Raw genomic sequence first — 23,253 nt, forward strand, 5'->3', positions numbered from 1 at the left:
GAGTGGAGAGAACATTCTGGGCAGATAGAGAGTGAGTGGAGAGGATGCTGGGAACTACAAAAAAAGGGGGCAAACAGATGCTTATGTGCTGAGCAGGGGGAGGGGGTGAAGGGAGAGAAAGGAGAATGCTGTCGGGGGAGAAGAAGACGGGAGAGAGAGAAGGAATACTGGGCTCTGTTGGAGCAAAAGAAGGGGGATGCAGGACTTGGCAGAAGGTGAGAAGAAAGTGAGAGGTGGATGCTTAGTGGAGCAAAGCAGGAGGAGGATGTACCAGAGCTGCCGCTGATAAGAAGGTGTTGTAAGGGGATGGTACAAGATTGAAAGTTCACCTTAGGGCAGTGGCATTCACTCCCAGGCCTCAAGAGCCATCAGCAGATCGGGTTTTCAGGATACCCCTAATGAATATGCATAAGATACAATGGAACAAACCAAAAAACAAAAACCACAAATGTAGGTAATATCTAAAGTACTTGGTTTTCAAAAAAACCCACATTGCTACAAATTCTAATTTACCAAAAATGTGTTATTTAATTATTCAACCCTCCTGTGACTCAAAACGAATTTAAAAAAAAACTTATTGTCAAGGAAAACATTTTTTAGGAGAAATTGAATCAAAGGTTCAAACCATCCAGGTTTCCCCCATTCTTTTTCTAATCACAAACATACAACCTCCCCCTTTATTGTTGGTTTTTTTTTAAATATTTTATCAAAATTCAAAAACTAAACCTTAATTCAATGTGCTTAAATTAAATTGATATTATAAAGAAATGGGAATTGTCCACCCTGTAGTGTCTAAATTGGCTTAGCAGTGCTTACTTGTATCGGGATGGTTCGTGATGCCAAAATGTCCCGTGGTTATGCACACACAAATTAATAAAACTTAGCCAAATAGACCCTGTAACATTACTTGATGAAAATTGCTTCATGAGACTTTCTCCCGTTGTTTGAACAGTGATACTTAGCTGAATAAACGCTGATGAAATTTAGCTGGATAGGACGCTGAAAGAATTACTTGGTAGCACTCTTTCCCGACGTGGCCAGGTTTCGAAATTAATCCTTCATCAGGGGTAACGGCTCACCAAATAATCAAAAACGTCTGTATTAAGAGCTTCTTGAATCCAGCTTTGTCAAATCTCTGCTCACTCCCCGAGTGCTGCAATCAACTTCTTTCAAAATGGCGGACAACAGTTCCCATTCACGGGGTCCTCTTTTTAAAGGGACTGAACCATGTGACCCCCCACAATGGCGTCGATGGCCACAGCATGTACCGTATCACAAATAGCGGAAATCTCAATCCCAGCAGGGATGACCAGTCTACCTGGTCATTTAAATCTAACTTTTCCTTTTTTTTTTTTTCCCATATCCTACTCTCAGAAAGATCTGTACAGAATTTATTTCACTGTGTCCCGTACTCAGTGTGAAAGAGTCCTGCTTCAGTAACAGAACGTGTGTCAGGATCTCTCTGCTGGAGGTTCGCTGCCTGAGGCAGTGGTACGGGACTGCGAGGCTGGATGCTGAGCAGGACCAGAGCAGGGTATTTTGCATAGACAGCCTCCTCTCCCCGCAGGTTGAGCCCTTGGGTCTCTGCAGGGGCAACTGCACAGTAAAGTCTACGCACAGGTGGGAGCAAGGCTGGTCAGACAGGAGCAAGGCGCGGACGTGGAGTGCAGCGGGCGAGACTCGGCACTGGCTGGAAGAGGTGAAGCTTGGTTCTGCAGGGTACTCAGTCCCAAGGGCGCACACAATCACATTTATAATCTCTGAGGCTGCTCCGGCCAGCCGACCTCTTCCCAGCTGGGTGGGATATTCTTTCTATGAAAAAAAAAAAGTTAGCGTGCTCCTTGTGTGTATTTGTAGCTGTGGCATCCTGTGGAGGGAGAGCTGTGAATAACCAGAGCCAAACAGGACCAGCTGCTGGGTGTTAAATAATAATTTACTGATTGCTTTAAGGCAAATAAAAGTCCATCTTTAAATACTTGTGCAGTTTCAGATGTTTTCTTTACAGATAGAGCGTTTCATTGTAGGTAGATGTCCTTTTCTTTCACACTGGTTCAGCTTCCCACGGTGAGGTAAATTGTGCACTCAAAGCTCTCCCAGTGGCTTAACTGGGATTCTAGGTCAGGGGTCCCCCTTCAAGCATAGAAAAATCCTACCTTACAGTCCAGCGTCTTCCCGAACACCCAGCCTTGTGTCCTGGTGCCAACTTAATAGAGTTCTGAATGGGGTCTCCTCGCTCTTCCTCAGCTCTATCAAGCTGCTCTTGAAAGGGTGACTCCTCGGGTTGAAAACCTGCTGATCCAGCCAGGCTCCCGGTGAAGTGGGGTGGCTTAAAACCTCTTCAACAACAAAAAAAAATTGTATTTTCCTTCTTGAAAAACAGGCTACGTTTTGGCCATCAGAAAAATCTGTCACAGGTCTTGCCCACCTAGGGAGTAGAGTGGTGCTCACAGTCCTCTGCTTGAAAGCCTTTTTCCCCCAAAGGGAAATCCAGCAAAAAACCTATCTCACAGAACTAAAAGCTTAGCATTCCTGGGAAGTTTTGAATTCCAGTCACCCTGAGATTGTCGTGGATTAGCGGGGGAGGGGGTATACACAGACATGTTCACTCACACACACACACACACACACACATATACTCATTCTCCTATAGACACTCACTCTTATTCTCCCACACATGCTATCTCTCTTCTCTCCCTCTTTCATGCACATGCCCGCTCGCACATAACCATTCTCTCTCATACACGCCCACACCTTCCCAAAGTCTCTCACACACTCATGCCCATACGTACTCTGTCTCTCACTCACTCTCACATACAAGCTAATTCATCCCCTCTCTCCATCCTGATTCCACAAGGAGCAACAGCTTCTTCCTTCTCCTTTAGGCGGCTTGCGGGGCAGCAGTAACTTCCTCCTCCTCCTCCTGAGGCACTGGGGAGTTGATCTGGGGGCCGTCATGGCCCATGTTGGAAGATTCCAGGATCCTGGGATATCCCCGGCCTCGACTCGTGGCTGCGGGGGCAGGACAGAGAGGTGCTGCCAGGGAGAGGCTGGGGTTGAGAGAGAAGAAGAAGGCAGCCAGCTGATCAGGACCGCAGCGAGGGTTCCCCGCCCTGCGACTCCAAAGGGAAGTGGGGGGTCAGCCATCAGCCCATCAGGCCGCAGCGGTGAAGAAAGTGTCAGGGGAGGAGGGGGCGAGACGTGAGCCGTGGATCATCGCAGCCGAAGTGAAATTGCCGCCGTGACTATCAATGTCGCAGTGGCCGCCACTGCTCTCACTGCTCTTCCTCCTTCCTGCCGCGCGACCGTCATCCCCCTCCTCGTTCAGCTCCACGCGGCCAGAAAAAGTTACCTGGGATGCGTGGGGCATTTTCTCGGTCCCACCCGGAGTTTTCTCACATTGGCCCGGAGACCCGAGAATTTGTTCAGAATTCTGGAGTCTCCGGGCCAAATCCTGAGAGTTCCCGGCTGATACTTGGGGGGGATCCTCTGGCAGGTTGTGCACAGAAGCCAATCCCCTACAAAAAAAAAAAAAAAAAAGTGAATCCTGATTGGGCAGGAGGCTTCAGCAGGGAGGGTAAAAAAAATCCTACAACTTGCTTCTCCGGTGTCTGCTCTAAAATGAAAAGCAGCCACACCTTAAACCACAAAATAGCTGGTTATAAAGGGCATGAGTAGCCAATCCCTGCTCTCCTAGGTGGGAGGAGGGCAAGAGGAGATGGATAACTCAAGGTAAATGGAACTAAGGCACAGTATGATGGCCTAGGGGGTCCGGTCAGACACACAGAACAAGGACGGGGGCTGCAACGGAGAGAGAGACAAGGCAAGGTAGCGAGCGCAGCCAAGGAACAATTCAAGCAAGGCAGGGCACTGGGTAAGAATAGCGTTTGGGAGTTATTTTGGGCTTGTTTTGAAAGTCAGTGCTTTTTTTTTTTACAATGGGCACTTTCTGGGCAAAGAACATTCTCCAGGAGGAAATGCCATTCTCTCGGCTTCCTCTAATCCAAACGACATTGGACTTCACGAGAAGATCTTTCTTTCAAACATAGATAAATACGCTACATTTTTTTTTCTTTAAGTCTAAGAGAAGAATTGCATTAGAAAAGCAAAGTGTTGACAGTGAATGCTGTGCCTTCAACACATCAGAGCTCTAGGCCACCGATTCCCAAACCCGTCCTGGGGGAACTCCCAGCCAACCAGGCTTTCAGGATATCCACAATGATTATGCATAAGATAGAATTTGCATGCTTTGGAAGCAGTATATGCACATTTATCTTATGCAAACTCATTGTGGATCTCCTGAACACCCGACTGGCTGGGAGTCCTCCAGGACAGGCTTGGGAACCTCTGCTCTAACGCCTTCCTACTTGCCTCATGTCAGGTAATAGGAGTCCAATGAAAATGGCTTTGGAGCACAGCTATCTTCCCCAGTTAGACTACAGCAGGGCTCATAATTTACACCATATTAATGTATACAAATTATAGAGGGGAACATTTGACTGTCTATAGGTGTTAATAGAAAACAAACAAAACATAATTATTTTAGAGGTACCTACCTTGGTTCTGGGCCTCTTCATTGGTCCAATCTCTTCAATCTCTTCAATGGTAACCACAATATATTCTTCTGCCCGCCTATCAATTACGTCAGCTATAAAGGGTCCACCAATATCTATTTTTAAAAGGGCAGACTCACCATAATCTGTAAGATTCACAGCTGACGGTAAACTGTTAAGGGGTTAACGTATCAGAATGCATGATGTGGCGTGGGACAGTTTCTTTAGCTTAGATATTTCTTTAACTCACAAGGCCTGAGGTATGGACCATGAACAGTTTCTCACAGATTTCTGTGGCACGGAACGGGAAATGGCTGCATCTCTCTTTGCTGGGTGCAATAGGTTGATGTCAGAAGACCTACATACTGATAAGTACAATAAAGTAACAAGACTGTAAACTGTAAACACAATGGGGGCTTGATGTAATAAAACCTGTGCAAAAACCAGCACTATTTTTTTTTGCAATGATTTTTGATACCGGTGGCCCCTGCTCAGCTTAATAATATTATGGTATGCAAATGAGACCCGCAATAAAAATCCACACTAGGTAAAAAAAAAAAATATGCGCCAAAACCCACGCTAAAGCCCCGATGCAGAAAACCACAGGAAGAACGGGCACTAAACCATTGCTAATGTAAAAAAAGGCTGCAGACTCTCTTATTGGCCGTTTAAAGTAGCACGGGCCAAACAGATGTAATTGGGGTGCATAGATAGCCATTAAATTTTCTGGGACACTCCTTTTTTGCAGAGGAATAAAAGGCAGCTTCTTCCAGGGCCATAGGCAAGATGTTAGTAGTTTGGAACTGTTGGAAATGTGTTCTTTCACGATTGCTCTCTCTTTTCTTTTGTCTTGTGTCTGTGTTATTGAGTAAATATATCTTTTGAGTGCATCTGGTTGTTGGTCTATAATTGTCTGTCTCTCATGTTTGTCGCTTGTTTCAGTTCCTAAAGAAAGCAGAGTATTCGTGACTGTGGTGAGAATAGAGCATGACAGAGGGGGGCGAGATCGGAGGAAAGGATGAGCATGACAGGTGGGTGAGGGGTGACAGAGTGGGTAAGAGAAGTGTGGTGCGTGAGTCAGTTGAGCATAGCTAGGGAGAGGAAATGGGCTAGGAAATAAATAAATACCTCATGCATACAAGATTCAATGGAATCTTGTATGCATGAGGTATTTATTTATTTATTAAGTTTTATATACTGTCACTAAGACAAGCCATTGTAACGGTTCACAAGACATAGCACAAAAATACAATAACAAAAGCAGTCATAAAACTCCTATAAATAAAATAACAATTGTAAATAGTGACTAAAATGTAAATGAAACAGCAACTAAGCCCTCAAATATACATTAGTAATTCAAATAAATAGTAGGAAAATAAATTAATTAATTACTAAAAAATACATTCAAAAAAACAGGCTAAAAGGCATCAAATACATTCATACTAAAATGACAGACTAAAAGAACATAAGAAATTGCCATGCTGGGTCAGACCAAGGGTCCATCAAGCCCAGCATCCTGTTTCCAACAGAGGCCAAAACCAGGCCACAAGAATCTGGCAATTACCCAAACACTAAGAAGATCCCATGCTACTGATGCAATTAATAGCAGTGGCTATTCCCTAAGTCAACTTGATTAATAGCCATTAAAGGACTTCTTCTCCAAGAACTTATCCAATCCTTTTTTAAACCCAGCTACACTAACTGCACTAACCACATCCTCTGGCAACAAATTCCAGAGCTTTATTGTGCGTTGAGTGAAAAAGAATTTTCTCCGATTAGTCTTAAATGTGCTACTTGCTAACTTCATGGAGTGCCCCCTAGTCCTTCTATTATTCGAAAGTGTAAATAACCGAGTCACATCTACTCGTTCAAGACCTCTCATGATCTTAAAGACCTCTATCATATCCCCCCTCAGCCGTCTCTTCTCCAAGCTGAACAGCCCTAACCTCTTCAGCCTTTCCTCATAGGGGAGCTGTTCCATCCCCTTTATCATTTTGGTTTCCCTTCTCTGTACCTTCTCCATCGCAACTATATCTTTTTTGAGATGCGGCGACCATCTCAAAAAGGCATAAAAGAAAGGGATAAGAGCTCTCTAAAATCACTCTATATATGCTTTGCTGAAAAGCCAGGTGTTTAAATCACGCTTAAACTTTTTAAAATCGATCTCGAGTCTCAGAATCATTGGTAAGATGTTGCAGAGTTTGGGTCCTGTTCGTGATAACGCTCTCTCCCTGATTTGGTTCAGATGTATAGAATGAACAGAGGGTAAGGATAGTAGGCCCTTGTTTCCAGATGGTGCTGTCCATCCATTGCTCCTACCATGTGACAGGGGTCACCCAATGGCACCAGTAGCCCCTGTCACATGGTAAGGGCAAAGGGCCACCGGCGCCATTTTGATTCCTGGCAGGCCAGACGGCCCGAGAGCGGAAGATTGCTCCCGGGGCCCCCCTTGGACCACCACGGCTTTCAGTAAGTGTTAGGGGGGGGGGGGATCGGGATGGTGGGGGGGAGTTGTAATTAAGTCAGTTTGAAGGGTTGGGTTGATTTTTTTTTTTAAATAAATGTGCCCCTCCCCCCTATGCTAACCCGAAAACCGAAATTTTCCCAAATTTCAGGGAAAATCCGTTTTGGGATTCGGGTCCTCCGAACCATGCCGAATTAGACAACTTCATTGAAATTGTCCAATTCGGCAAAAACGAATGCACATCTCTATTTGTCTCTCACTTACTGTCTTTGTGTGGGTCTCATTGTAAGTATGTTTGGGTGTCAGTGTCGCTCTCTGGCAGTCTGAGTGTGAGGGGGAATAAGCTCCTTGAGTGATCACTTGCAGCCGGTAGGGCCCATGTGTATGTGTCAATGGAATCTTGTATGCAAAATTAGGATATATCCCATGGGTCCTTTCCACCAATGTGAAGTTGTTTAGCTGTATTGTAATTAGCTGATATGTATTAACGATACGCCCAAAAACACACACATATGTTCCTGAGGCATTTTGAGAATGAAGTCACATAACCACACTCTGCCTGTAAGGGCCCATTTGGATGATTATGAAGGTGCTCAAAGGAGTCCAATAGCACATACATTTCCATAGAGGCAGACAGCAAACAGTTTTGGACACATTACTGCCACACACCCTGAGTGGCAGACAGCGAGACACACACATTCAGACATTAATATCCCAAACATATATATACATCTGCATGCCTGGTGTCTGTATATATGTACACAGTTACACATGCATATCTTTACCTTGGCTAGGAAGCCAACACTACTCAATGTGAATGAAGGGAGTATAATCATTTCCTATGTCCTAACTTGACCCACAAGAGTTTAGTATATATTCCATCAGGCCTAGCTGTGGTGGACAATACCTACAGTGAAGATATACATTTGTACTGTGCTACAAACACTGTGGTACACCTTGCGTGGAGATGGCCAAGGCAACACATCAGCTACGTTGTTCCTGTCTTAGTAAACAGACCTTCCCAAGAGAGTCTACAAGTATTCTATGATTTTTCAATACAGAATGCCCATGTATAGCAAGGTCTGCACTCTTGGGGGAGGCATACTAAGGAACACCTTACTATACATGTATACTCTACAGGTTCAGCTTCGCCTGCACCAGATGGCAAAATAAGAAGCACTGGGACGTCATGCATACTGGTGAGCTGTAGATGTGAAGAGCTGAAAGCTGCTGCTTGGATGTGACTTGCCAGCCCAAGACAAAGCACCATTGCTTGGCAAATGGGTGGTGGGACATTGTTCCCAGTTTGTCTTCCAATGCCAAATAGCCCTAGGTTCACTTGTGCAATGTGAGCATAGAGTGTGGGAGTAGCACATCTGTAGCTACAGCTTTCAGTGTGTTCCAGTGTAGCAGAACTGAAGGCATGCCACAGCTACTTTTGAATGTGCTGTCCTGCTGCTGTGGAACACATTGAAAGCATGCGAGTCTTGCCTGCATCAGCTATGCACATGACTTGTGAGTATACTAAACTATACTATCATGGGATAGGTGGCGATTTCCTTTCGTGGATTACAAACTGGCTAAAAGACAGGAAACAGAGAGTAGGATTAAATGGACAATTTTCTCACAGGAAGGGAGTGGGCAGTGGGTGCCTCAGGGATCTGTATTGGGACCCTTACTTTTCAATATATTTATAAATGATCTGGAAAGAAAGGTAATCAAATTTGCAGATGATACAAAATTATTCAGAGTAGTTAAATCACAAGCAGATTGTGATAAATTGCAGGAAGACCTTGTGAGGCTGGAAAATTGGGCATCCAAATGGCAGATGAAATTTAATGTGGATAAGTGCAAAGTGATGCATATAGGGAAAAATAACCCATGCTATAGTTACACAATGTTAGGTTCCATATTAGGACCTACCGCCCAAGAAAGAGATCTAGGCGTCATAGTGGATAACACATTGAAATTGTCAGCTCAGTGTGCTGCGGCAGTCAAAAAAGCAAACAGAATGTTGGGAATTATTAGGAAGGGAATGGTTAATAAAACGGAAAATGTCATAATGCCTCTGTATCGCTCCATGGTGAGACCGCACCTTGAATACTGTGTACAATTCTGGTCACCACATCTCAAAAAAGATATAATTGCGATGGAGAAGGTACAGAGAAGGGCGACCAAAATGATAAAGGGAATGGAGCAGCTCCCCTATGAGGAAAGACTAAAGAGGTTAGGGCTGTTCAGCTTGGAGAAGAGTCAGCTGAGGGGCTGAGGGGCTGCTGCTGCTGCTCCTCCTCTTCCTCTGTCCACTGAATCTCAGCATCAGTCTGAAAGTAACCAGTGAGACATGGGGGCTGCACTGCTGAGACCTGGGGTGAAAGCTGTGGAAACAAAGAAGAAGATATAAGTATGAATGCTAAGCACATATGTACTGTTTGCATAAGATGTGCATTTTGCATCATTCAATGTGAGCATCCTATGCAAAAAAGTGTGGACACCTGTAGCAGACTTTACAGGTGATGTGACTCACCAGCCCCAGTTTGCATCACATCCAGGGCTTTGACCAAGCCCTCACAGATGTCCAGTCCCAGCTGCTGAATGAGATCTCCATTGGGGTCAGGACAAATGGGCTCCTCCTCCAGTCTGGCACTTGTATTTGTTCCTGTTGGCCATCTTGTTCTTCATCTGTGCCGTGATATGCCTTTAGCGGTGGGCCACCTGCTCTCCAGTCCTCTTGATGCCACTCAGTTGGGATATGGCCTGAGTGATGGTCCACCATATCTGGTCCTTGGCAGCCCTGGAGTTCATCACCACCTAATTGCCAAAGAGCATGTTGTAATTCTTCAGGACCCTGACAATGAGCTGCTCATTATCCTCAACACTGAGCTTGTAGGCATGTAGATGCAGATGAGCTACTGCCTAGCTGCCAGAGAATTGGGTTGCCACTTCCACTTCCGTAGAGATGGTGTCACTCTCCTGACTCTTGCTTCCACTCCCCTCTCTTCCTTCCTCCCTGAACCTGCCCTATCAATTCCCCCACCCTCTGTCCTCTCTATCTAGTCCTGTCCTCATCTCCTCCTCCCTCCATACTCACACCTGCCTACTCCTCTACCCCTCCCATCTCTTTCTATCTCTTCCTTCCCTATCTCTACTCCTTCTATGCCTACTTCTCCTTCTTCTACTATTCTGGCTCCTACCATTCCTGCCCTCTTCCTCCTTCCTCCACACACCTCTCCTTTCCTATCTCCATGCCTTCCACACTCCATCCTCTCCTGCTCCACTCCTCCCCATTCCTCTCCACAAAGAGACAGACAGACAAACAAGACAAATGCACAAAAACTAACACTCTTCTTTCACACACAGATAAACACAACAGACAAAAGTAAAGGTAAATAGATGAAACACAAGAAACAGGAAAACTCATTTAGGTAATCGAATAAAGAACTCCGCTAACAATGCCTCCAACTACTCAGCAATCTCCTCCTCTAACTTAGGACACACTCTCAAAGAAGCAGCTGCAGGAAGCCAGTATATATAAACAAAGAAAACAACACGCCATACATAAAATGATGCATGATACGATGGAGTATAGCGTGACGTAATACTTAGATACATGATGCAGTATTTCATTAATTTCCCTAACTGCACCCATCTTTTTATCGCAGGACACTAACACAGCATATTTCTCCTAAATTTATCATGGCCTGATGAATCTAGGGGTCTGTGTGTGATGAGTAGAAACACTTGCTGATTGAGTATATGAGCAACATCACAACAGGAGAAGAGTATGTGCATTTGTGTGACAGAAATAGTGAATGAGAAAGAGAGGGAGAGTCAAGGTGCTGGGTAGGGGGATAAGGCAAAGTGGAGGCGTATCTGGGCAGATGGGGAAAACTGGTGCTATGGAGAGAGGAGTTGTACCAGCTGTGAGCCAGATGCAGGGATTTACTGCTGGACATGGGATAAGGGGTATGGTTGAGGGAACTTCTGGACAGGGAAGAGATAGAGTGGATTGGAAGGGGGAAAAGAGGGAAGGGGAAATGGGGGAGAGAGTGAGGGAGGAAGAAAGCATCAGTGTTATTCCACAGAGGGTAAGAAGGTTGTGGGGATAGCAAGCTAGAGCAAGAGATGGGGCAATGACTTTGCATGTTGGTAAACTCTTTGTGTTGGGGAATTATTGTACCTGAATTCTAAAAATGCCGCATTATGTGAATTACTTGGTTTGAGTCTTTTACAATATGGTGAGTTGTATTTCTATTTAAATTATAGTAATAATTTGTAATGGTGCATCTATATAAATTAATTTGCATATTCAGTTCTGCTAGTTATATATGCAAATTCAACACAATTTTTTTGTTCTGCATTTTGTTTTTGTTTTTGGAAGAGTGTCCTCCATCTGAAGTACTTTTCTTCATTTTTGAAAGAATGAGTCCTCCTTTTGAGGTATTCCAAATTGGCCACCCAGCCAAAGGCCAGTGAAAATCTGAGTGGGTTCCTTTCAAGTGAGTGCTTCTTAATAAAAATGAATTTAGTAAAAATGAGGATATCTGTTTTGCTTGCAGATAATGTTATATTTCTGCAGATGTATACCTGCGTAATATATGTGAAGTGATTTGGATTATAATACTTGGCAAAAAAAAAAAGCATATAGAATTATGCTAAAAATTTGTAAAAATTTTTTTTTTTTTAATCGGTCCTGCACAGACCCCGGAGGAGAAAGCAGACCACTACTACCCACAGGATAGCTGTAGACCAGAGGAGAAATGGACTCCTAAAATGGTGACAGAAGAATAAGGCTAAAGGTGATGATTACTTCAGGAACTGGAAGAAAGTTAGCAGTACAAAAAAATCTGAGGATAGGAACCAGGCAATTGTGAAATTCTATTTGTTTTTGCTGTTACAAAAGTCAGAAAGATAACTTCATTTATGTATTTATTAGAATATTTATATTCTGCCTATCGCAGCAGGTGAGAAGTATCATCATTTGCATTCATTTAATGAATACTTGATTTTATGTTATTTTTATGACTGATGAAGAAACAACTTTTCAAGTGTAAGTTATATACATTTATATCTTTGGTTAAAACAAATAACTGTTTCTCACTCTCTCTGGGTTTTTTCCTGAGAAGCTGGTAAGTGGTTAGGGGAAATGAAGACAATCTAGACTTTGAAATGAATACATTATATACGGGCTTTAAAATACAGGTGGAGGTTAAATGCCCTACTGAAAACCTTAGCCCTTGATATCACCAACAGATTGGATACTATTTTGTATTCACTTTTATGAAACTGCATAATACAATAAAAAAATTGATAAGGGATACAGTAGCTTTCCAGAGATGACACAGCCAACATCTGCCATGGGGCTCCACGATCTGGATAAATGCTGAATATTGTCTATTAGTAATTAGATAAAATAAGTGATGTATTATTATGCAATAGTCAAAAATCATCATTCCAAAATCTCTATGAGCTCTTCAGAGAAATCACATTCAATCTTATTAACTTTCACTGAACATCCAAATGGTAAATGAAATGTTTATGGATTTCAGAATTATAGCATGATATATCAAAGCTTATATCTCATCCTGTATCGTATCTATGGCAAGATCCTTTGATACATTGAGTCCCAAAAGCAAAAGAAGGCATGCAATAATTGAAAGCAACAAGGGGGAAATTAAAGGAACACAAAACTAATCAGAATTGCAGATTATAATGGAAGTAATATTGTAACATTGCACATACATTACCCAGCAAATACATGCAGATGTTACATCAATTTTCAAAGCAGACTTGCATACATGAGTTCGCTTTGGAAATTATCCCACCAAATCTACCTGCTTACATTTGCTATTTAGTGCATAGAAAGTTTTCCTGAAAATCTATGGGCAAACATTTTAATTTTCAAATGTATGTGCATAATTCCAAACCCTCCACAACTCTGTCCCCCAGGAACAGCTCCATTCAATTTGGTTACGCTTGCGTGTGAACAGGACATGTGTATCAGGCAGGCAATTTTTAAAAAGCCCCTTTCTGCAGGTAAAATACCAATTTCACTCACAGGATTGCTTTTGAGAATGAACCTCACTCAGTGCAAGCAAATTAATCCATCACATATGGTTGCAAACGATATACTTACAGAGCACACAACTACGAAGATAAAAAGTCCTATAACCTTTAGGTTATTTAAGTAGCACCTGAAAAAAAACAAACCTGTAGATTACATAAACATTTAAAAAGGACACAAAAATTATTAAGCCATTGTCTAGACCAAATACATTCTTTGCACCCGTCTATTACTGCAGCAATCTGATTAGCCAGTTTGCACTTTTCCAGTGAATAAAGATTGATAGCTGACAATTTATCGTCTAATAATGTGTGAGTAGGAGCTCTTCAGCCATTATTATAATTTCTTCTTAGAGTCACAAATGGTTTTTATTGCAAACTCAAATATTCAAGGTCTATAAACCTACTTAAACAACAAAAGACAGGATATGAACTGCTTATTTCCCATCAAAGTCTGATATTTGCACAATGTTTCTCAGTTAAATTTATATAAAAATATTAAGTAGGACGTAATGACAAAGATTTAATTTTCATTTTACTGAAAGGGTGACTTATCACTGACTAAGAAGTGCTTACTTCAAAGCAATACTTTACAGAGACAAATTATATAAATTACTTCTATTTTACATCAGTTTATATTAAGGTGACATATTTTCAAGGGTAGAAATGCCTACTTTCTAGTTTAAAACAGCAGTCTCAGCATGGTTAGCTAGTAGATTATGATTTTCTATTAATACTAGAATTCGCATGTTCTTGTACAACTGGTAGGAGACATTATTATTCTTACAGCTGTTTAGCATTTGCTTTTTCTGTGTTTTCCGCTTGTCTGATATGTAAAAGGCATGTGATAAGAATATTACATATTATTTGTGTAATGGTAATAATTTTCAATAAACTTTAAATTTCAAAAAAAAACAGCAGCCCTGCAAATTCATTTCTAAAGCAGAAGCATTAGTGGCGTTCTTCAAAATATGAAGTTGCTGGTGGGATTCTGTAGTCTATTGCCTCATTCTTGTTGCGATGCTGCTCGTGGGCGCAATCGTGAGCACCTTTCCCAACCCTGCGGTCTCTTCAGAGCGGCGGGGGGGTGCCGCCCTGGGGGCCTGCCGTTCCTCTTCTCTCCGTGGCGGGCAAACTGCTGCCATTGCTACCTCTCACCGTGGCAGGGGTGCCGCCAACGCCGCCGTTCCCTTCGCGGCAGATTTAAAGGGCCAGTGGCAGCCCCTTCTGATGACATCATTCATCGTTGCCTCTTCAGCCCTATAAAAGGGCTCTTCGCCAGTTCCTCAAGGCCTTCGCAAGGAGCTGCCTGCTCCTGGATTCCTCATCCCATCTCTTCTCTCCAGGAGGCTTCCGAAGTCCATCTTCGCTTCTTCAAGGTCTTCTGTTCTTCGTGGGAGCTCCCTTGTCTTCATCCTGTGTTCCTGATCTCGACAGATCCTGTGTTCTTGTTTGTTTTGTTGTCCAGATGTTCCCATCTCTTCGGGTCCTGTCTCCAGTTGTTCCAGTCTCTTCGGTCCCGGTCGCCAGTTGTTTCAGTCTCTTCGGTTCCTGCATCTAGTTGTTCCTGATTCTCCAATTCCTGGTTCAAAGTGTTCCAGCCTTGCCTTTTCCTGCCAGATCCAGTCTCCAGATGACCATCCTGAGTTAAGCCTGAATCCATATCTGATCTAGTGTCTTGTTCCCAGTCATAGGAGCCCTGTTCTGGTTTGGATCCTCCTTCAAGTGCTGCCCGGATTCCTCTTTCTCCCTGAGCTTCAGTCCTGTGCTTGTCCCGCTCTCCGTGTGGTCTGCGGCCAGCCTCTTTAGGTTATACAGGGCACACAGTGTGACAGCGTGGTCCACAACCAGCCCTTGGGGGGCTGTGTGGGGCATGCTGAGGGTCAGCGCCTGTCTGAGTCTCCAAGTGCCTTCATCTCGTCCAAGTCTTCAAGTGCCTTCGTCTCGTCCAAGTCTCCAAGTGCCTTCATCTTGTCCTCTGTCTGTCCTGATGCACCTGCCATTCCCATGCAGCAGGTCTGAAAGGGCTATCGAGTGGCCAGAGGGATACCCCAGAGACCAGCATTGCCTTGCTGGTGCGTTCAGGTTTGGCAGAGGCCTGAGAGCTCAGAGTCTTCAGCCTGTCCGCCCATGCTTGGATACGTCTCGCCTGCCTCAGCGCTTCTCCGGAGACTGCTCTGGGGTCATGCTATGGTCCAAGGGCACATACTCTCCTGAATAAGCGACCGCTCTCCCATGCTCGCAACAGGTTGCGAAGGCCATGTGCTCAGTGAGCATTTTCCTGTGGCGGGCCCATATTTTGGACTTTCAGAATTTTTGACAAGACTTCTATTTATTTTTTTCTGTGGAATTTTTGTGTGTATCCCTTGACCCACTGGAGGCGTCAGCCATTGTTCAGGATTTTGTTTTTCCAAACGTTGATCCCTGTACTTCGCTCCTGGGTTTCTATGAACTGCAGGAGGCGCCTGCACTCAGACTGCATAGTTCCTTCATGTATCCAATGCCTTGGGGTTGGTTCCCTTGCTACCTACGACCCGCAGGAGGTGCCTGCATCTGTTTGGGACTGCCAACTACTTCTTCCGGGAAGCATCTGTATTTTGTCCAGGTTTATTTTTTCAGCGACCGGCAGGAGGCACCTGCCCCCATGTTTAATTGCTTCCACAGCTGCTTAAGCTTTTGGTTCCTTCGTCTTTGTCTTTTCCAGTTTTGCCGGAGATGTCTGCATTTTTTCCCATGGGTTTGTTTTTTCAATGACCTGCAGGAGGTGCCTGCACCCAGGTTGTAGCTCACTTTGCAGTTGAGATCTCCAGGTTTCTTGTCCTCAAGCTTCATCGACCTACAGGGCGCACTGCAGTCAGTGGTCTCCAATTTCTACAGTCATTCCAGGATCTTTGCTCTAAACTCCTGCAGGAGACGCTCGCATTAATCTTCATCCAAGATCTTCAAATTGGTTCCTGGATGGTGCTGCTTCTAATCAGGTCTTGAGCTACCAGCTTGTTCTTCCTTTCCCTGTACATGGCTTTTCCAATCAGCTTCCATCCCTCAGAACGCTGCACTACCTCCCTGCACTGTGCAAGCGCTCAATTCTTCAGTTGTGCCTTCATCCTCATCTTCTGGGTGAACATGGGCTTGTGGTGAACCCCTGGATGTTCCCTGGTCTCTTCTTCTTAGTGGAAGAGGAACTCCTGTGTTTAGAAGGCGTAAACTAAGAGTTCGCCTACCCAAACTCCTGCAAGGCATTATTCTATCTCTCACTCCGAAGATCAGTTGCCATCTCCCAGCAGTTCCTGCATTTCAACACTTCTTTTTGCAACACTTGAATATAAGCTGCCAGTGTCGGCTTGGAGACTATCATGGGTTGCTGTCTGGTCTTTAGAAGAGCCTTGAGTTTGCCTTATTGTTGTTCAGCCTACAGCCATCGGAATACCACAAGCAAAGGAGTTCATACTTGTTCTAACATTTTATCATTCAGGAGCTGTAAGGGCGTAAGGGGTTCCCGTGGCTGGGAACCCCTTACGCCTGGCTCTTGAACCAGCAGCTAGTGTCAAATGCTATATAGCCACTCCATGCTCAACCAGGACTTGGATAATCCTTGGAATGTTCCCAGTCTTCAGAAAATGCCAAGGTTATTACTGGTACTTCCTGGCTTGTCATCTGGACTCCTTGTCTGCAGCTACATCCACAGAAGAATCATCGCAGTGCCAGCCTTTCCTAGGATCCTTCAACCCAGTTTCAATTCTGCAGTTCAAATTCCTCGGCTTGCCAACAATAACTTCAGCTTTGGAAAATTCAAGAAATGATTCCCTAACAACAAATCAATTTGCTGTTACCAATGCTGTATATGGACAATACCTTTCCTACGACCTTGGTTGTCAATATCCAAGTGAGAACCCAAAGAAACAGTCCTGCAATCTAGTATGACATATAATCTGCACCTTCAGTGATGTGTTTCTGCCCTCACCTGTACTTTGTTTGCCTATGTTCCATGTTGGCAGCCTTGAATATTTCATCGCTTTAGTCCCATATCAAGGAATTCCAGCTCATGTTTTTTGGATCCTCGATCTCCCACTGATGGTATGGATGGTATACCTTCATCCCTTCCAAGCTGAATAAAGGAGGCTTGAGGAGGGGGGTGCTGTTGCGAAGCTACTTGTGGGCCCAAGCACGAGCAACCTCTCACCTTTCCCAGCCCTGTGGTCTCTTCAGAGTGGCAGGGGTGCCGCTGTTGAGGCCTGCCTGCCTGCCGTTCCTCTTCTCTCCACGGCAGGCAAGCTGCCGCCATTTCTGCCTCTTACTGCCGAGGGGTGCTGCGAATGCCGTCATTTTCCTCACGGCGGGGGAACCACCTCCAGCGATGCTTCCTCTTCGCAGCTGGTGCTGCTGCTATGGATCTTTGTGGCCCTGGACCAGCAGCCTTGCCTTGGGTCCTCGGCTCTTAGCGGCAAACAGTGCCACTGCAATTCTCTCCACCTCTGTCTCAGGGACACCACCATTGCTGCCGACTTCATCTTGGTCCCGGCCTCTGCTTAGGTGTGCGGTTGTGCCTCTTTCCAAGATTTAAAGGGCCAGTGGCAGGAAAAGCCCCGCTGCCCCATCTGATGACATCATTCATCGTTGCCTCTTCAGCCCTATAACAGGGCTCGTCACCAGTTCCTCATGGCCTTTGCAAGGAGCTTCCTGCTCCTGGATCCCTTCTCTCCAGGAGGCTTCCAAGCTCCAACTTCACTTGTTCAAGGTCTTCCCTTCTTCGTGGGAACTCCCTTGTCTTCGTCCTGTGTTCCTGGTCTCTCGACAGATCCTGTGTTCTTATTTGTCTTGTTGTCCAGATGTTCCACTCTCTTTGGTTCCTGTCTCCAGTTGTTCCAGTCTCTTCGGTTCCTACATCTAGTTGTTCCCGATTTTCCAGTTCCTCGCTCTGGGTACTCCAGCCTTGTCTTTTTCTGCCAGATCCAGTCTCCAGATGACCATCCATGAGTTAAGCCTGAATCCATATCTGATTCGGTGCCCTGTTCCGGTTTGGATCCTCCTTCAAGCGCTGCCCAGATTCCTTTTTCTCCTTGAGCTTCAGTCCTGTGCTCGTCCTGCTCTCTGCATGGTCCGTGACCAGCCTCTTTAGGTTGTGTCGGGAGTGCAGTGGGACAGCGTGGTCCGCAACCAGCCCGTGGGGGGCTGTGTAGGGCATGCTGAGAGTCGGTGCCTTGTCTAAGTCTCCAAGTGCCTTTGTCTCGTCCTTGTTCTAGTCATTTCCTGTTCTCGACCACTGTCCGTCCTGACGTTTTTGCCATCGCCTTATCCACCTGTTCAACCATCTTAAGATCATCAGATACATTCACTCCCAGATACCACTCTTCTTCCTTGCTTAGAAAAATTTCACGCCCTATACTGTACCTCTCCCCCTTGGAGTTTTGCAGCCTCGATGCATAATTCTGCATATTTTAGCATCACCAGAACCTAAACCATTCCTCCAGCTTTTCTAGATGCCTCCTTATGGTTTTCCTCACCTTCCTGGATCTCTACCCTGTTGCAGATTTTGGTCTCTTCGGCAACTGATTAAGAGTCATTATCTTCAAATCAGCAGATCCTCTTTGAATTTTGATAAATATAAAACACATTTTTCCCAGATTTACCAAAAGAATCCAGATTTATCCAACAAATTTGGAGATAATCTGACATTTTCATCAAATAAACCATGCAGAAATTTACTTTCAAGTTTGACTTTGATTTTCGAATCACAGGTCGCAACACTATTGATTCGTCTAAATCTTTTAGGGCTGTTTGACAGTCATAGAAAGATTTTAATATAGTTTACTACTGCAGTTTTTTGAAACTCTGCAGTTTCCTATGGTTTAGTATAGGGCTGGCCAACTCCGGTCCTCAAGAGCCACAAACAGGCCAGGTTTCAGGAAATCCACAATGAATATGAATATGTGGATCTCCTGAAAACCTGGCCTGTTTGTGGCTCTTGAGGACCGGAGTTGGCCATCTCTGGTTTAGTACGTTTGGCTCTGTGTATTCAAGACATTTTAATAAAGACATGATTATTTGTCTTTGCAATATCTTCTGTAGGCGTTGTCATTTCATCACTGCCAAGAGATGCATCATGGTTGACAGTATATCAAGTTCAATAAATAGAAATAAGAATCATGTTATTACAACTGGTCTACTTGCTATCCTTCATTGCAATATCTCATATAGGACCAGATGTTTTCCATATTTCATGTTTCTGAGAAAAATTCTGTGTACATCTGGCTCAAAGGTAGTTATTGCCTTGGTTTTTTTTCCCAATATATTTGAAGGACTCTAATTCATGATAATTTGGATTGTTGCATTCAGCTCTACAGTACAGATTATTTTCCTAAAACACAGAATGTGAGCTAAAGCTTTCAAATTAAATCCTGTTAAGATCAAAGAAGAATAACATTTAATTTTACAATTTCAGCATCATACCTTAGGTTTGAAATATTTAATTTTAGAAGAAAACGATCCACGAGTGCACATTTTTCCAGTGAAGTAGATCTAGAAAAACTGTCAACTTCACTCTCCAGCTGGCATCTTTGTTCAAATTCTGCTGAACTGTTCTCCCAAGACTCATAAGCCAGGCTGAAATCTGGCTTAGGAAGAGCCATGCATTTTAACCTATATAAAGTAAATCATGTTACAGATTTTACCATCAATGAAAGCTGATTTCATAACAATAAAATACAAATATGGTCAGATTAAATATATGTGTACTTGTAAGGAAACAGCTTCTGCACTTATGTCAGCCAGATAACTAAAACGTTTCTCTCAAGACAAAAATCAAAATTGCACTTACTAGAAATTGTGATCTGTTAAATAGGGAGTCAAAAACCACTATAAGAGTTTAACTGTGGAAACTGAGAAAGCATACTCAGGATCTCAGCCTAACCCAAAACACCCAGAGGTCGTTAGTCAAAGTCATTTATCTGGATAACTCAAAAGTTATCAGGATAAATACTGAATTTTGAATATTGGTGGCACTTATCCGGATAAATGTTATCTGGATAAGTCATTAACTACATGTGGAAGGAATTTTGGCATTTGACTAACTCCAATGTTTGAAATATTTCTTTTAATTATTTTACTATTATAATTGATGTTTTTTATTTCTTGATTTTATTGTTGATCAATTATCAGTCCTGTCCATGGTCCAATGCCATTTTAAAGTTTTACCAACCATCCAGAAATTTACATTTTTCTCAGTGGGGCTTACTAGAAATTGTATCTATTAAAGTGGCTCGTCACTCTGAAGTATTCTCTCTGTTGCTGGTACAGTTCTTTGGAATTCTTTCCCAATGGAACTTCGGAAATGTGACGATTAAAACATTCAGAGGACTTCTAAAGACTTTTCTGTTTAGATTAGCTTATTTGTAAGTCTACATCACCCTACTCAGTTGTTTTATTCATTATTATTGTATATTTTTAACCTATTGCAATTGTATTTTAATTTTTGTATATTTAATTTTTTATACTTTTATGTTTTATTGTTAAATTTTATGCATGTTTTATTGTATATCACCTAGACCTATTTTAGTGTTAGGAAATTCATAAATTTTAATAAATGTAAATGTAAATGATTAGGAATGGTGATGTTTCTATTTTTCCATTGTTGCACCGCATACAAAGTCTGACTTGTTGCACATTTCTATTTATAATTTTTGGTCTCTATACTGTATTTGGTGAGGGTCTGTTTATGTTCTGCATGTGAGATATTCTGCTAGCATGTAGTTTCTGTGTAAGGATCTATACCAGCCAATTTTCCCAACAGAAAGTGTATCAGTATTTTAAGGCCTGGTGTAATATTTGCACTGTTGCTTTTTCATAGGTATGGTTGTTTCTGTTTGAGTGCTGTTGGTTAATGATGTTTTAGTATGGAATAGTTACTGTATTGGAAATGTTATTTGGTTTACTTCTGACTTTACAATAGACCTAATACCATATGGGTTCCAATGTCTTTTTTGCAGAATTTTCTGGTTGGCACCACAGTAGTACATGAAAATATAATATACATGTTGCCATCATAAGTGATATTTTTCCCTCAAAAGACTGTACTTTGAATATCCTTTTTCATGTAAAATATATTATAATATATTATTTTTAATTGTGTATAGGGAGGGGTGAGTAAAGTTTGCCTAGGGCATCTAATACCCTAGCATCAGCCCTGTCTAAAGGATTTTCTGGATATCCACAATGAATATGCAAGAAATAAATTAGATATATTTGCATGTACTGGGATCTCCAATGTATGCAAACTTATCTTTTGCATCCTCATTGTGGACAATGCTTTGATTACTGATTGATTGCCTTTCTTCTATCAAGTTTAATATATAATAATATCCTGAAAATTTGACTATGAAATCATCAGGACAGATGAAGGCTCTGGAACATGAAGAGTCAAGACAAGGAGACGTGAAGACACAGACGAGAAGCTTGGGACGTGAAGACTCAGACGAGAGGCTTGAGCACGAAGACTCAGGATCAAGGTTCAGGAACAAAGTCAAGTACTGGGTTGAGGCTGCGATGCAGCGAGCCCTACACAGTCCACCACAAGGCGGACCCATGGGACTGGTCACGGATCATGCTTGAGTGCGAAGCAGACTCAAGACGAATACGTAGAAGATGAAGCCGGAACATGGCGAAGATTCAGTAGAAGCCTGCACCGAGACTCGCCCTATACAGCCACCCATGGCTGGTCACGGACCATGCTGGAATGGAGCAGGTTCAGTCAGAGTCTTAGGCATGGATGGAGCAGCCACAAGCACATCTGAGGGCCGAGACGAGATTCAGGGTAAGGGACCAAGACGAGACCTGGCGTCAGGCATGAAACAGGGGACCAAGATGAGACTTGGCTTCAGGCGAGGATGACCCTCCGGAGGCTTGCGCTGCAGACGAGAAGACTCATGCCATGAGGTGACGAGACATGACATGGCACGCCAGAAGAGATAGCAATGAGGAACCATGGGTCCAGGAAGCAGAAGCGGAGGCGAGGCATCAGGAAGGAACATCAGGAAGACCACAAAACATCAGGAGAAGACTAGGGATATCCAGAAGAGACCAGGAACATGAAGAACAATGAGGGATCCCACGAAGAACAGGAAATACCAGCAGGAGCGAAGATGAGAAGCCTTTGAGAGGAACTAATTCCTTGCGAAGGCAACTAAGGACAGGAAGCTGGGCCCTTAAATAAGGCTGAAGATCAGGAAATGCCCTGGGAGGAATCCAGCTGGGGCCCGGGGCATATCCGGCTGTGGGCCCTTTAAATCAGTGAAGGAGGCGCGGCCCGCACTTTAGGAAGACAGGAACAGGAAGTTTTGCAGGACCATGGAGAGTGGCGTCCTCGCCGCGAGCAGTGCAGGGAGAAGCTGGGCCTCTGCACAGGCCCCGAAAATAGCAGCAGCATCCAGGCCTCTGAGAATCAGCTGAGGGTGGCCCCTGCCATGTAGGCGAGTCCGGGGCTGCGACCTCTGGGCCGCGAGGCTGAAGAGGGCGTTGGCAGCACTCCCTGCCGCGAGAGGATCGCTGTGAAGGCGGCTCTGTGCCACAAAGGTAAGTGCAGGAGTGTAACAATTGCCTTATGTTAATTACACTAATAATTCTATATTGTATTTTCTCTATTATTATTGTATTATTACTGTATATTCTCTATTATTATCATGTTCCGTTGACATCTCTTCTTCCAAGTTACCATGCACCATGTTCCATGTATTGTGTTAAGATCCTTGTAAACCGATATGATGTTCCTATGAATACCGGTATATAAAAGCTTTTAAATAATTGTAATAAATATTTTGATATTTTTGTATTTTTCATTCTGTGTTTGTTCTGTTATAAATATTCTCTCATATAATATTTATTTATTTAAAATCTTTTCTATACCGTTGTTCAGTAATATACCGTCACAACTGTTTACATGGAGGCACATAGAGTAAATTGTACGTGTATCTGCTCCTATTATTGGTAATGGAGGTGCCTTTTAAGCTTGGTAGCATAGTTTCATAATAATGGCCAATGTTGTCTAATCTGTCCTTTAACTACAATAAAACCTCTGTTAGATTATACATTCAAGTTAAAAGGTGCAATAAACCAACCGAAACATACATACATATAATATGCTGTATGAAGATTTTGTGTGTACAGCTTTCAGAGTTTCTCTCTTTC

General features: G+C 43.4%; 1 protein-coding gene across 1 annotated transcript in view; it reads right to left on the minus strand.

Annotated features, from left to right (window-relative positions):
- LOC115082331 (P protein-like) overlaps nt 1-23,253 on the minus strand; it is a 109,081-nt gene that overhangs the window by 77,886 nt on the left and 7,942 nt on the right. The window contains exons 3-6 of the mRNA XM_029586568.1: nt 19,525-19,713; nt 13,151-13,208; nt 12,336-12,408; nt 4,554-4,711 (exon numbers count right to left, since the gene is read on the minus strand). Coding sequence (XP_029442428.1) covers nt 4,554-4,711; nt 12,336-12,408; nt 13,151-13,208; nt 19,525-19,713 — 478 coding nt within the window. The remainder of the gene's footprint in view (nt 1-4,553; nt 4,712-12,335; nt 12,409-13,150; nt 13,209-19,524; nt 19,714-23,253) is intronic.

Source organism: Rhinatrema bivittatum, unplaced genomic scaffold (genome assembly GCF_901001135.1).
Source record: "Rhinatrema bivittatum unplaced genomic scaffold, aRhiBiv1.1, whole genome shotgun sequence".
Lineage (NCBI taxonomy): Eukaryota > Metazoa > Chordata > Amphibia > Gymnophiona > Rhinatrematidae > Rhinatrema > Rhinatrema bivittatum.